Source organism: Tupaia chinensis, unplaced genomic scaffold (assembly GCF_000334495.1).
Source record: "Tupaia chinensis unplaced genomic scaffold, TupChi_1.0 Scaffold000226_1, whole genome shotgun sequence".
Classification (NCBI taxonomy): Eukaryota; Metazoa; Chordata; class Mammalia; order Scandentia; family Tupaiidae; genus Tupaia; species Tupaia belangeri.
The window spans coordinates 4,228,692-4,244,141 of record NW_006159701.1 but is presented as its reverse complement, the minus strand read 5'-3'; the positions used below and the strand labels follow the sequence as shown (position 1 = coordinate 4,244,141).

The 15,450-nt window shown below is 40.8% G+C and overlaps 1 protein-coding gene across 1 annotated transcript in view; it reads right to left on the bottom strand.

Annotated features, from left to right (window-relative positions):
* Positions 1-15,450, bottom strand: part of KREMEN1 (kringle containing transmembrane protein 1) — an 84,706-nt gene that overhangs the window by 36,078 nt on the left and 33,178 nt on the right. Inside the window, exon 4 of the mRNA XM_027771581.1 lies at positions 9,320-9,411. Within this exon, the coding sequence (XP_027627382.1) occupies positions 9,320-9,411 (92 nt within the window). The remainder of the gene's footprint in view (positions 1-9,319; positions 9,412-15,450) is intronic.

Below are 15,450 nucleotides of genomic sequence, written 5' to 3'. Positions count from 1 at the left end.
GGGAAAGACATGAGGCCTGGACAAAGCTGTGATGGGGCATTTTGCGTAGAGGGTCCAGCCCTGGGGAAACTTTTCTCAGCTGGGAACAGCTGGGTTGGGAACACCCATGGAGACAGCCCAGCATTCTACAGAGTCTCTCTGTAGCGCGACAAAGTGCTTCCTGGATACCGGCACAGCCTGCTTTCCTCCTGGGGCTTGGGATTTCCCGAACCCAAAGAAGAAAAGAAAATGACTTGGAGCTAACAGCATGAACTGCAGACGCTCTGTCGCCACTGAGTTAATCCTTTGGTTTCCACAATGTCAAAAAGGCAGTCTTAATAATTTGGCATACTATTAGAATTTCAAACTTTAATTCTCAAACAATCCACAAAGAAAATTCTGAAAAATTACTTCAACAGTAGCCTAGATCCATCCCAAGGCCCCCGTTTTCAAATAAATAAAAGAAGTAAGGCTAGTCTCAAGTGCTAGAAGGAAAAGATAATGGTCTTGCTATTAGGAGTCCCAGATTCAAATCCTGTTGACTCAGAGTGTAAGCCTCAGATCACTTAGCTATATAGTCCAAATTTTCTCATCTAAAAAACAAAGAAGGGAAAAGTGGACATACCACCTGCTCATAGGATTATTGGAAAAAGTTGAACAAGATAATGTAACTATAAGTATTTTGCACATGGGACAAAGGTCATGAGGCATGTCTGCATAGAAAAACAAACAAAATAATACCATGACTTTTCCGACAACCCAATAGGTCCTGAATATAGTTGAAACATACTAAAGTCATTGCTGATAATAAAATGCAGAAAGTGCTGATGGAAACAAAACATTTTTTATGATTAAGAGACGGCCTTGACCACCACTGTCAGAGTGCCCTTGGCTTTTTACTCAAACTCTAAACACAGCTTTAAAAAGTCTCATGCTGGGTGCGAGTGCGTGTTCGCCCATAATCCTGAGAGGAGAATGGAGAAGGGATTGTGGCATGCCCATCTCCCCTGGGGGGTGATTTCTGGCTTTCTGTCCTGTCTGTCTGTCTCTCCAGTGAGCGCACACACCCTATAGCAAAAATATTTCTTGAAAAAACCCAAAAACTCAGGGATCACAATTGAGAGCTTTTAGATTCTGCTTTTTGGGCTATATTTTTGTTAGGCAAATACTAATTGCTAAGCTCTAATAAGTGTATTTATCTTACTTTTTGCTATAGGGCATGTGCATTTTCCAGAGAGACAGAGAGAGAGAAAGTGAGAAATAATGCTCAAGGAGGGATGGCCAGACTGCAATCCCTTCTCCTCCATTCGCCTCTCAGGATTTTTTTCTAGGTACACACATCAGGCATGTTTTTCAGGCCACTGGGTATGGGGCTCAAACGTCGGAATTGGCCGTGTGGAATCTGGTGCCTTAGCCAACATGACATCTGCTGGCCCTTTAACAAATTTATTTTAATAAGGCCAGGGTATTACTTACAGTTAAAATGAACTTGAGCTGATGAGGTCACAGGTTGAGCTCAACCTAAGTGTTTTTATGCAGAGATGCTACTGCTATCATCTTCTTGGGGCTGGTCTATATGGATGACACAATTACTAGAGAACTTCTCATGGATTAAAAGGGAGAGTTTTGTTTCCTTTGCTTCTAGTGCCCTCCCTATCCCCATCTCACCCAACCCTAATATTTAGAGACTTAGTTTATAAAGTGCAGGTCTGTGGCATGCATCCCAGGAGCTTGTTATAAATACAGAATATTGGGCTCATCCAGACCTACTGAATTAAGAATATATCTTGTTGTTTGCTTGTTTATTTATTATTTATTTATTTATTTTGAGAGACAGACTGATAATAGGATCCTGCCATGCCTCAAAACTCTCTCCAGCCTTCCAGCCAGCCAGGATCACAGGTGTGCAAGTGGGTATACCCAGCATATTCAGGCTGATCCAAGATCCAAACCTCAGGCCTTCTCATATGGTTCCAATATCATGCAGTGACACCCTACCATCTGGACCACTGTGGCTGGGTCAAGAATCTGGTTTTTTGTTTGTTTGTTTGTTTGTTTGATTTGCTATAGGATATGTGTACTCACTGGGGTGGGGAGAGAGGGAAGAAGAAAGTGAGAAATGAACCCCCCAGAGGAGATGACCACACTGCTCAGGATTTGGGGCACACAGACATGTGTGCCCAGCATGTTTTTCAATCTACCAGGTTGGGACTCAAATTGTGCTGTTGACATGCAGGATCCAGCCACTTTAACCACTATGCCTCCTGGCTGGACCCCAACATTCTGTATTTTAATAAGATCGTAGGTGATTATGTGCACATGAAAGTTGAGAATTCCTGAGCTAATTTTCTGTTTCTTCATGAAGCCCCTTTTGAAGTAGCCACTGCCCCCATCATGCCAGGGCAGGTGCCCTTTTGGTGTTCCCAACCTTTTCCCACCTCCTTCAATAGAGAGGATCAGCATGTGCTTCTCTCTTATGTGTCTATCTTCTGTCTTAGACTGAGGGTCTCCACAGGCTGCAGATGATGCCGTCCTTGTACCGTTTTATGTGAGGTTTGGCAAATGGTCAGAGTTTAAAAAATGTCATTTGTCACACCTAATAACTTCTAAATATGTCTAAATGCTTGTGACTTTAAACCTTAATAGCTAACTAAGGGACCAGCAGATGGTGTAGCAGTTATGTCACTGGACTCCCACATGGCTGACTGCAGTTCAAGTCCTGGACCCAGTGACTTCAAACACACGCCGGGTGTATGTGTGCATGTGTGTGCATGCCCAAGATCCCAAGAAGAGAACGGAGGAGAAGGGATTGCAACGTGGTCATCCCCCTGGGAAATGATTTCTCACTTTCAGTCTTCTCTCTCTCTGGTGAACACACATGCATATACCAAATATCTCTCCCCAAAACAAAACATCCTTAATAGCTAACTTTAACTTCAAAAACTAATTATTTCAATAACTTTAAATAATACCCAATAGTTTAAAAAAGTTTAATAACTAAAATTTGCTATCAACTGTGCCACCAGGCTGGGCTCCAAGTAAATAAAATTTTAATAACAAGTTTTAATAATAAATTCAGATGCTTGTGAGCCATGTGAGAAAAAAAAATTACAATTTAGAGGGTCTGGCAGGTGGCATAGTGGTTAAAGGCACTGGACTCCCACATGGCCAACCACAGTTCAAGACCCAGACTTGGTGGCTTACTATCTTGTGCTCTCTCTCTCTCTCTCTCACACACACACCCACCCCCCCCCCCACACACACACACACACACACACACACACACACACACTGTCCTTCTCTGGCCTCTCTCAAGTTAAATAATTAATTAATTAATTAATTATGTTAAATAATAGTTAAAAATAATTCTTAAAAAATTACAATTCAGGGACCAGCAATTGGCGTAATGGCTATGTAGCTGGACTCCCATGTAGTCTACCGTGGTTCGAGTCCCAGACCTGGTGGCTTAAACTCATGTCAGGTGCATGTGCATGTGTGCCCAAGATCCCGAGGGGAGAATAGAGAAGGAACTGAGGCATGGCCATCCCCCATGGGGAGTGATTTCTTGCTTTCTTTCTGTCTCTCTCTTTCTTTTTAGTGAGCACATGCACCTTATAGCAAAAACCTCTCCCCCCCAAAGAAAAAATTACAATTTAGATTAATCATGTTACATATTTGAATCCAGATACTGGATGTTATATTCATGTAGTTATAATTTAATATTTAAAATATGACAAAATTAATTAAAATGTTTATTTTTTGTAATGGAAACTTTGAAACATATGCAAAAGTGGGAAAGACTAATGAATCTATTAACTGGCATCAACAAATATCCATTTTCTAAAATGTATTTGTTTGTATAGTCAGTTTATTTTTTGACAGACAGAGAGAAAGGATGAGATAGAGAGATACCCCTAATGGGGTTCTCACACAATGATCCACTCGCAGTCCCAGCTGGCATGGATCACAAGAACACATGCACACATCCAGTGTGGTCAGGAAGGTCCCAGGATGCAAACCCAGGGCCTTCCCACGTGGGTCCTGCACTACCACTATCCTACCACCTGGCCCTTCCACTATTTTTTAACCATTCTTATTTCATCTATTTCCCTCACTCCTACCCAGTCATTCTGTATGTGTGTGGGAGTGGCAAATTGTTTTAAAACAAATCCCAAATACAATGTTATTTCAACTATAAATATTTCAGTTTCTACCTGTACCTAACATTATGCTATTATTGTAGTGATTAAAATTAACAGCAATTCCTTAATATAATCTAATAATAAATCTTCATTCAAATTTCTCCATTTCTTTTTTCTTTTTAAAAATTTTGCCAGGAGGCACGTGTGCTCACTGGAGAGTGTCATAAAGGGAGAGAGAAAGAAAGTGAGAAAGCAAACCCCATAAGGAATGGTCACACTGCAATCCCTCCTCTTTATATCTCCTTCCTGTTGGGATTCTGAGCAGGCATACACACATGTCTGGAGTGGTTTTAAAATCACTGGGCCTGGGAATTGAAACACATTTGGCCATGTGGGATCCAGCTGCCTTAACCACCATACTACAGGCTGGTCCTAAAATTCTCACTTTCAAAAATGAATCTTTAGGGACCATAGTGTAATGGCTATGTCACTGGACTCCCACGTAGTCGACCACGGTTTGAGTCCCAGACCCGGTGGCTTAAACTCACGGCAGGCACGTGTGCGTGCGTGCCCAAGATCCCGAGAGGAGAATGGAGGAGAGGGGATTGTGGCGTGGCCATACCCCCTGCGGGGCGATTTCTCGCTTTCTGTCTCTCTGTCTTTGTCTGTCTGGCAAACGCATGTGCCCTATAGCAAAAACCTCTCCAAAAAAAAAAAAAAGAGAATATTTATAGCTGAATTTATAGAAATCAGATTTCTTTAAAAGCAAATAAACAGACAAAAGCTCTTAGATGAGAAGGTAAATATTCTCATGTCTGTGAACTCGGGCCCAAAACAGATATGTGAAGAAAATTGTATTTGCCTTTAAATGTAATTTACTGGTCCCCTTACCAACTCACAGTTACATTACTTACTCTCCCCCCATCACACTTCCATTGGGGTGGAGGGGCTCTGGAAAGAACGAAGAAAAAATTCTAAAAGAGCTATAACACCTACATTATTTACTTTTTTATTTTTCTTTTTGAGAGGGTTTTGTTATAGGGTGCGTGTGCTTGCCAGAAAGACAGAGAGAAACAGAAGGTGGGAAATCACCCCTTGGGGGGATGGCCATGCCCGAAATCCCTTCTCCTCCATTTTCCTCTCGAGATCTTGGGCATACACGCACATGCACCCAGCGTGAGTTCAAGCCACTGGGTCCGGGACTCAAACCACAGTCAGCTACATGGGAGTCCAGCGACATAGTCATCATGCCAACTGCTGGCCCCACATTATTTACTTTTTGAAGACTCCACAAAACTATTAAACAAATCCTACAAGTAGAGGAAAATAAAATCTATGCTGAAGTCCACACAAGCATGTCCCACGGAAAAAAAAAAGAAAGAAAGAAAGAAAGAAAGAAAGAAAGAAAGAAAGAAAGAAAGGAAAGGAAAGAAAAGAAATGACCATGGTCAGGACGAATATTTAACAAAAGAGAAATGCAAAGGTTATTGGCCCAAATGTTCCCCCTCAGTAGTCAAATCAATAGGATTTACATTCCTTACAAAGGGATGCTAAACTTGTTGATGGAATTTGCTTTTAAAATCTGTCTTTCTCTTGGCTGCAGTAAGAACTTGGGGTTTCTAAGAACCATACAGGCAGATGCAGTTTGAAGGACAAATCCAATTACCTCAGAGTTGTTTTCCTTTTAACAGTCCGTTCTGATCCATGCTCTGCAGGTCAAGAGCACAGTTCGAATTTCCCTGTGCCCCCTTTTGAATTATACTTCATGTCTGCCTCCTGCTTGTTGTAGGTCTCCTCATAACACGCCGAGCGGCAGAGATTCCGGTCTCCACACAATGGCCCACCATTCAACTAGCTTCTGCTTTGTCCCTAAACATTCACTCTCCCTGGCTCCCGCTGGGTCTGTTATATTCAGATATGAACTTTCCAGGAATCCAATCATGTCACAGGCCCTTTCCTGTATGACAAGTTCAATGCTAATTATGAATAGCTTGCTTCACACAGAGGGTTAGTATTATTCATGAAATGATGGCACCACGTCCAGAAATAGGGCAAAATCACCCTAAAATTAGCAGACCGTGTCTCTGTTAAATCTACCAGGCAATTCCCAAGATGTCTTGTTGTGCCAGCACAAGAGCTTTTTCCTCAACTGTGTTGATCAGTTGCACTGAAAGCACAAAGTTCTGCCAGACCCAAGGTTTAATGTTCAGCTTGATGGGGAGCTCTGGTGCCCAGAGGGCAAATGAAAGGGTTTTCTAAAATACCAAAGCCAGACACTGCTGCCCTCCACTTCCCAACTTAGATCCTCTTGAGTCCGCATTCCCAACTTCTGCAAGTCTTCCTATGAAGACCATCTCAAAAGCTAGCTTTAGCAACTTCGAGAGGGCTATCAAAGGGCCACAAAAGAATGGAAATAATATATTTAATTTTCCTTTTTTGGGACAGCGAGACAGATCTGGCAAATCTGAATGAGAGGCATACTAGATGGTTTGTACCACTCTGCTATAATTCTTTCTTCTGAGCCCTAGATTCAATGACCACATGAATCTGTTCCTACTGGCCCAAATTTTATTTCATAAAAGCAAGCTGAAGATTATCCTTCCAGATAAAAGTGCCCAGATTGAAATCCTCTCTTCACCATCCCTGAGAGAACGACATAGGCTGGTACTAAAATACTATCTTTGTGTAAAACAAATGGACCGAGGAAAATCTGCTTTCCTTCCCCCCTGTCCCTTTCTTCTTTATATAACTGGAGCCAAACGAGATGTTTTTCATTCTAAAAATTTGATTAAGCAGATGAGCAAAAGCCTATTCTTCTGGTCTTCACTGTTTTTTCAGTTTTGGGGTAAATGAAGGCATACTCTGGTTAGAAGGATAGTGAAGCTAGGCCTAACTGCCAGGCAGTGGTGACATTTGGAACTTTAAGTTTCAAAGGCAAGCCCTGGTCCAGAGGCTGCCCTCGACTCTAGAGGCATCAAAATTCAGACTGCTGTTCTAGGCATGCTGGGATGGGTCCTAGGTCCCTGCAAATCACCACATTACAGGGCATATTCACGTCTCCTGGCCTGAGGAGCAAGACAGGTAACAGGGCAAAGAGCAGGCTTAAACAATAAGGAAAAAATAAGCCAGGTACAATGGTCATGAATGAACAATCCTTTTTTTCAGCTATAGGAACTAAGAAACCATGCTTCTTTGGCATGTTTAAAAATATATTATGAATATTACATTATTAGACTCCTTGTATAGAAGCACCAGATTTAGTTTTAGTTTCAGCACTTTAAACTTTCTGAAAAATATTTTTACAATAGTTTCCACCTGTTTTGAGTATTTTTCTTTTCTGCAAAATATTTTTACAATAGTTTCCACCTGTTTTGAGTATTTTTCTTTTCTTTTATTTTTTCTTTCTTAAGCTTTTTGCTATAGGGCAAATGTACTCACCAGAGACAGAGACAGTGAGATGGACAGTGAGAAATCACCCCCTGAGGGGGATGGCCATGCTGCAATCCCTTCTCCTTCATTTTCCTCCTGGAATTTTAGGCATGCACACACATGTACCTGGTGTGATTTTCAAGCCGCCAGGTCCAGGCCTTGAACTGTTGTTGGCTATGTAGGAGTGTAGTGTCATAACCACCATGCCAGCTGCTGGTCCCTCAAATATCTTTCTAAGAGTCCCTCTACAAACACCCCCTGAGGTCCAGGGTTTTATTTGTCTTTGCACCTGCATGTATTGTAATAAACATTGGATAGAGGAATGACCAATTGAAATGGTATGTAAACAGACCTTTTAGTAAAAGGCTAAAGAAACTAGGTCATGAGTTATCATCATAAAAGACAATGGAAAGCTTCATGATAATGTGAATAAAAGAACTAACATCTCAGCTCTGTACGGTATTTCATGAAGTTTTTACTGGATATGTCATTTTCCAGGGATTCTGTTCAAATCCAAATAGTATCAAATAGTGTTAGAACTCAGTTTGGGTATAAAGAAGTTCATTTTAAAAAAATGCATTCTAAAAAAAATCATTCCAGGAGCAATCCTGTAGCATAGTAATAAAGTTCTATATATTGGAAGCCACTCCCACATACCCAACCATACTTAAAATCTCAGCATCAGTGGCTTGAAAACATGTCAGGAGGGCCAGCAGGTGGTATGGTGGTTGAGGCACTGGACTCCCACATGGCTGACTGCAGTTTGAATCCTGGACCTGGTGGGTTGCTTTCTTACTTTCCCTTTCTCTTCCTCTCTCTGTCTCTCTCTGATCAAAATAAAAATGATAATGATAATAAATAAAATTAAATAAACAATTCTTTTAAAAAAAAAAAGAAAGAAAGGAAAACATGTCAGATGCATGTGCATATGTGCCCAAAATCCTGATGGAATGGACAGATGGAGGAGAAAGGATTGCAGCAAAACCATGCCCTATTGGGGAATGCCTTCTCTCTTTCTCTCTTTTTCTCTGGCAAGCTCATGAGCCCTCTAGCAATAAATAAATAAATAAATAAATGGCCAGAAGGCGGCATGGTGGTTAAGGCACTAGACTCCCACATGACCAACTGTGATTTGAGTCCTGAACTTGGTGGCTTGCTTTCTCACTTTCTCTCTATCTGGTGAGCACATGTGCCCTATAGAAAATTAAATAATAATAATAAATAAGTTTTAAAGAATTATTTATTTTATTTATTATTAGTATTAATTCTTAACTTGGTATAGTTATCAAAGAAAGGGAGAGAGAAAGAAAGTAAGAAAGCAAGCCACCAGGTCCAGGAATCGAACTGAGGTCAGCCATGTGGGAGTCCACCATGTCACCTGCTGGCCCCAATAAAATAATTTTGAAAAATAATGAAATAAAAATTAATTCCCAAAATGTACAAGATACATTTCTTTCCCTCAATGTACTACTGAGTGTTGCCCTTTCGATCCATGAAAGAATCAGCATGAGGAAATTAACTAAAAGTAGGAATTCTCATTGGGTTTACTCATGAAGGGAATGTCCATGGATGAGGTACTGAGGAAATGGGCATTCCTATTGCCCAAAAGCCTCGACAAGAAAAGTGAAACACTCAGCCTGGAATGATTTGTTTCACATGTTGCATGAAATCACAAGCCTGAGCTACCTAACCTCTGGCAGTGGCCTTCCTCTCTGCACTCTTAGTGGTCAAAGTCCTATAAAGCATCCAATCAAGTACTAAAGTCTTACTCTGGCAGGCAGGAATATCACAGTACTTCCAGTAGACACCATCCTCGTGTTCTGCAACGTAGCACCAGGGACTCACATCTCCATCTGGGTTTCTGTTGGGCAAAAGGACACAATAGCTGACTTTTTTTTTTCCTTTTAAAGTTTATATATTTCTTCCATAAGGGAGAGAGACAGAGAGAAAAATAGTACCACCAACAGGGCTCTGATGCTGTGATGCACTCCCAGTCTTAGCCAGCCCCAGATGGTGGGCACATGCATGCCTGGAGTACTCAGGGAAAATTCTGGACTTGAACCAGGAGCCTACCTATGTAGAAATGCCTTGTAGACTGTTGCATTTTACTGCCGCACCACTGTTTGGCCCCCTGATGACATTTTTGATGTTTTAAGTCAATTGGCTCATTGTTTTTCAGTTTTACAGGACAGTAATTGCTTCAGCTTTTGTGTTACTCCTAATAATCAGTATGTTTTTAATAATTGGTATGCCATCTCTCATAAAGAAGAAAAAAATGGGACCAGGTGTGCCAGCTACATGGTACTGTGGTTAAGGCAGCTGGATCCCACACGGCCGACTGTGTGGTTTGAGTCCTGGACCAGGAGGCTTGAAAAACATGCTGGGCATGTGCACATGTATGCCCAAAATCCTGAGAGGAGAATGGAGGAGAAGGGATTGTGGTATGGCCAATTCTCCCCCTTCCTCGGGGGGGAGTGCTTTCTCACTCTCTCTCTCTCTCTCCAATAAGTGCACATGCACCCTGTAGCAAATTTAAGAAAAAGGGGGGGGGGGCAGGCAGGGACACAGCAGTAACACAACTGGACTCACATGGGAAGGTCAACAGTTTGCCCGTGATCCAGCTTGTTGAGACTAGGGGTGGATCATAGTGTGAAAACCTTGTTGGGAGTATCTGCCTGCCTGTCTCTTATCTGTCTGACTTTCTCTATCATGGGATAAACAAACAAACAAACAAACAACAGCCAAACAAGAAGTGGGCTAGCTTCCTGGCTCAGTGGTTTAAGGGAATCAGATCCCACACGATCAACTGCAGTTCAAATCCCAGCCCTAGTGGCTTGAAAAACACATTGAACACATGTATGTATGTGCCCCAAACCCTGATAGAATGGAGAGATGGAGGAGAAGGGATTACAGTGTGACCATGTCCCCTTGGGTAATGTCTGGTGAGTACACACTCTGAAAAACAAACGACGACAACAGCAAAACATAAAAAATGATGATACTATGAAAACAAATCTATCCATTTTGATGTATATTTCCAAGTTTGGGGAAAAGTGAACAAAAGTGATTCATTACAGTGTAACCAGGACAACAGATCACTGAACAAATCATGCCAAACAGCATTGGCTCCTAGCAGATGATCACAGAGATTCCCACAGCATAGGTGCTCTCAACACTGCTGATGAGAATGTGAACAGACACAGTCAGGATGGTAATCTGGTAATTGGAGTCAAAGGCCCTGGAATATACAAACCCTTGATTTGGCAATTTCTTCTTTAGGAGTTTAGTCTATGGAGATCTTTACTTATAAGGATATTCAACAAAGCATTTTTACTTACTATGTAAAAAATTGGGGACTGACCCTATAGCATGGAGGTTAAGTGCTGTGCAAGCCAGATCCTATATAGCTAATCAAGATTCAAGCCTAGTTCTGGCAGCTTGAGAAACACACCAAGAGAGTGCACATGTGCCCAGGATATTGACTGGGAAAATTGAAGGGAAAAAGACTGTGGCATGACCAGGCCCCATTGAGGGGTACTTTCTTTCTCTCCATACCAGTCTGTCTCTCTCTCATACACATGCATTCTTTAGCATTAAAAACAATTAAAAAAAAAAAGTCAGAAATAGTTAATATCCAGGCCAGGCAGGTGGTGTGGTAGTTTGAGCAACAGAATTCTACATGGCTGACTCCTTGTTTTTTCTTCTAGTTTTGGTGGTTTAAGAAACACACTGGGTGTGCATGAGCCCATGACTGTGTGTGTGTGTGTGTGTGTGTGTGTGTGTGTGAGTGTGTGCCCAAAATCCCAAGAGGAGAATGGAGGAGAATGGATTGGGCATGGTCATCCTCCACCTCCATGCTGACTCTTCCTATCTTTTTCTGCAGAAAGGATGTATGCCCTATAGCAGATTAAAAAAAAAAAAAAAAAAAGCAAACAACTATCAAGGATTGGTTAAATACGGTATATCTATATAAGAGAATGCTAGGTAATTTATGTGGTATAGAGGCCTATCTTGGTAATAGGAATCTTTTTTATGCCCAAAGAAAGTCACGATATCTTACTAGCTTTTTTTTTTTTTTTTTTTGGAAAGGAAGTTGTAAAACATGGATGACACAATCCCATGTTTTAGAAAGATATTTGGGGAAGGATATACATCAAACATCAAAGTATCTCTAAAATGATGAGATTAGGTGATTTCAATTTCTTTTCTCATTTTCTTTCTTTCTTTTCTTTTCTTTTCTTTTTTTTTTTTTTTTTAAGAGATTTTCTGCTATAGGGCACATGCACTCGACAGAGAGATAGGGAGAGAGAAAGTTAGAAACCACCCTAAGGTGGTGGGGTGGGGGGAGATGGCCACGACACGATTCCTTCTTCTCCATTCTCCTCTTCAGATTTTGGGCATGCATACATACATGCCCGGTGTGTTTCAAGCTGCCAGGTCCAGGACTTGAATCATGGTTGGCCATGTGGGAGCCAAGTGATGAAACCATCCCGCCATCTGCTGGTCCCAATTCCGTGATTTTTTAAGTGTTAAATTAAAATCCATGTAATACAAACTTCAGTGACAAGGTTTTACTAGGATCAGGTTGATTAACTCACATTTGATAGAAATGGGTCCTATTCCTTCCTCAAAATACTGACTCCTTAGAGAATTCTGAAGAAAACTGCCAAAGAGACTCAGAATTTGTGGTCTCATCTTCACAGTACCAACTTCTGATATTTTCCAAAAGATTTATTTTACATTCCTTAATGAGAATAGCTTAGAATAAATGCCTTTTTGGGTCTTTTCATCTCAGAGATGCCCTGACAATAAGGCGACACTACAGAGCAGATCAAAACACGGCAGGGGCTACTGGACACACAGAAAAAACTCCTCTCTCTTCACAGCTTTCCAAGCCCCTTTTATTTAGACTCAGAACGCTGGAAACCTGACACTCCGGTTAGGCCGGAAATGGGCATAAAGACCCAGCAGCCCAGAGCTTTGGAGCAACCCCTATCAGGCCTGAGTGGGATAAACCTATTGTGTGGCCTAGAAGATAAGCTTCCCAGAAACACAAAGGGTCCTTTTAGTTCTTGTGCCCAAAGACAGGTGCCAGCACAGGCTCTGCTTGTCCCCTGTCTCTGCCCTCCCCTCTAATCCAGGGAAATACATTCCCACTACTTGCCATCTCTCAGACATCTCAAATGTGATGTGTCTGAAAAAAATCACAAAAGACAAACATGGTGTCGGGTGTCAGCTGAGAAATAAAAGTAGGAGAACTTGTACAAAGCCTTTCTTTAAACAGTGTTTCGCTGTCATTTTCCTCCCTCTATTCAGTATTCAGCTTTGATGTAGTATTTGGTAAGGCCTTTCGAAAACAACTGTTTGTTATCAATGTCAAAACTATTCTGAAAAGCATCAGAATAGCCTCATAAGAACAAGCACATTCATTCCTGACTTCGCTACAGTGAGAAAACAAAAGACCGGGCCTTTCTGATGTGGTAATAATCAACAATTTCAGCCTTCCTTTTTTGAAGGATAAACTGGTAGTTTAGGTCTGGTACATTCTGTCAAATCAGAGAAGGCTGTGACCTGCCAGGGATACAGAGAAAGGTGGTCCTTCCTGGTCCCCACTGTTCCCCCAGTAGATATTTACTAGGAGCCCGTGGGTAGAAATGGGTGTGCTAATCTATTAAATTTTTTTCATATAAATTAAGCCTTATTGGCTTATCTTAAAGTCAAACTTAAAAACAAGAGCTCTTCTGAGAAGATTTGCTTAATAGAGAACAACAAAATAATAGGATAAATCAAAGCCTACCTCCAAGAGACATTTTAGAACAAGAAAAATAACAATGTAAGGACAATAAACACTCCTTTTAAACATTCTTCCCAACTCAACCTGCTCTTCCTAAGAATAGAAGAACTACGGAAAGATAATAAACCAGAAATGGAGTGGAACTCATTTCTTTCTTTATGCAGAAAAGATTAACATATATAACTTTGAAAATAAAATATAGAAGAATTATTAATGAGCTTTTATAACTTTAACAATAAGATACAAAAGAGCAAAATTGAAGTAACAAGTACAAAAATTGCTATATCTGGTAAGTGGTACTTGGGGATGGTTTCAGAGAAAGAGGTAAAATAAGAAACTATCTACACAATGTATTCTGTAGCATGTGAGAAAATTTTTGGAACACATTTTTAATACCTTTATAATAACAAGATGGTAACATTAGCATAGAGGTTAAAGAAAGGGCTTTACCAAGTCTAAAGAGAATATAGGTCAGCCCCATGGCCTAGTGGTTAAGGGAGCAGGATCAAAACAAAAGACCGGGCCTTTCTGATGTGGTAATAATCAACAATTTCAGCCTTCCTTTTTTGAAGGATAAACTGGTAGTTTAGGTCTGGTACATTCTGTCAAATCAGAGAAGGCTGTGACCTGCCAGGGATACAGAGAAAGGTGGTCCTTCCTGGTCCCCACTGTTCCCCCAGTAGATATTTACTAGGAGCCCGTGGGTAGAAATGGGTGTGCTAATCTATTAAATTTTTTTCATATAAATTAAGCCTTATTGGCTTATCTTAAAGTCAAACTTAAAAACAAGAGCTCTTCTGAGAAGATTTGCTTAATAGAGAACAACAAAATAATAGGATAAATCAAAGCCTACCTCCAAGAGACATTTTAGAACAAGAAAAATAACAATGTAAGGACAATAAACACTCCTTTTAAACATTCTTCCCAACTCAACCTGCTCTTCCTAAGAATAGAAGAACTACGGAAAGATAATAAACCAGAAATGGAGTGGAACTCATTTCTTTCTTTATGCAGAAAAGATTAACATATATAACTTTGAAAATAAAATATAGAAGAATTATTAATGAGCTTTTATAACTTTAACAATAAGATACAAAAGAGCAAAATTGAAGTAACAAGTACAAAAATTGCTATATCTGGTAAGTGGTACTTGGGGATGGTTTCAGAGAAAGAGGTAAAATAAGAAACTATCTACACAATGTATTCTGTAGCATGTGAGAAAATTTTTGGAACACATTTTTAATACCTTTATAATAACAAGATGGTAACATTAGCATAGAGGTTAAAGAAAGGGCTTTACCAAGTCTAAAGAGAATATAGGTCAGCCCCATGGCCTAGTGGTTAAGGGAGCAGGATCCCACATGGTCAACCACAGGGTTCAAATCCCAGCCCTGGAAGCTTATAAAACATGCTGAGTGTGTGTGTGTGTGTGTGTGTGTGTGTGTGTGTGTATACCCAAAATCCCAACAAGATGAAGAAATTGAGGGAAGGGATTACAGCATGACCATGCACCATTGGGGAGTGCTTTCTCCCTCTCTGTCTCTCTCTGGCAAGAGTATGTGCCCTCTAGCAATTAAAAAAGGAGAGAAAGAACGCAGAATATGGGCCTCAAGTGACTTCAAGATGACCATAAAGGCCCTTGAGTATTAGCAAAAGTATGTGAAAGGGCAGACAGTAAACAATGTGGCCCAGGGTATGCAGGAATATATATGTTGCTTCAGCTGGGTCAACAGTGCCATGGTTGAGATTCCAATGTACTGGTAGGGCCAGGGATACCATGCATAGCTCAGGGTGGAGTTGAGCAATCAGTTTTTCTCCATCTCAATGGCTCAAGGGGCTCCCTTTGCACCTGTCCTAATAATAATTACATTCGACACATTGCTGAATCCTGAGTCACAGTACCAGGATCTTGAGTATAAATAGCTAAAACTTTATAATCAAAAGTGCTTACAATCTCTACTCTGGTGCATAAATACCAGTGATTTAATTTTCTTCCTCGTCTTATTTTTTTTTTTTTTCCCTTGGAGAGATTTTCACTGTAGGGCGCGTGCGCTCGCCAGACAGACAGAGAGAGACATAGAGACAGAAAGCGAGAAATCACCCCCC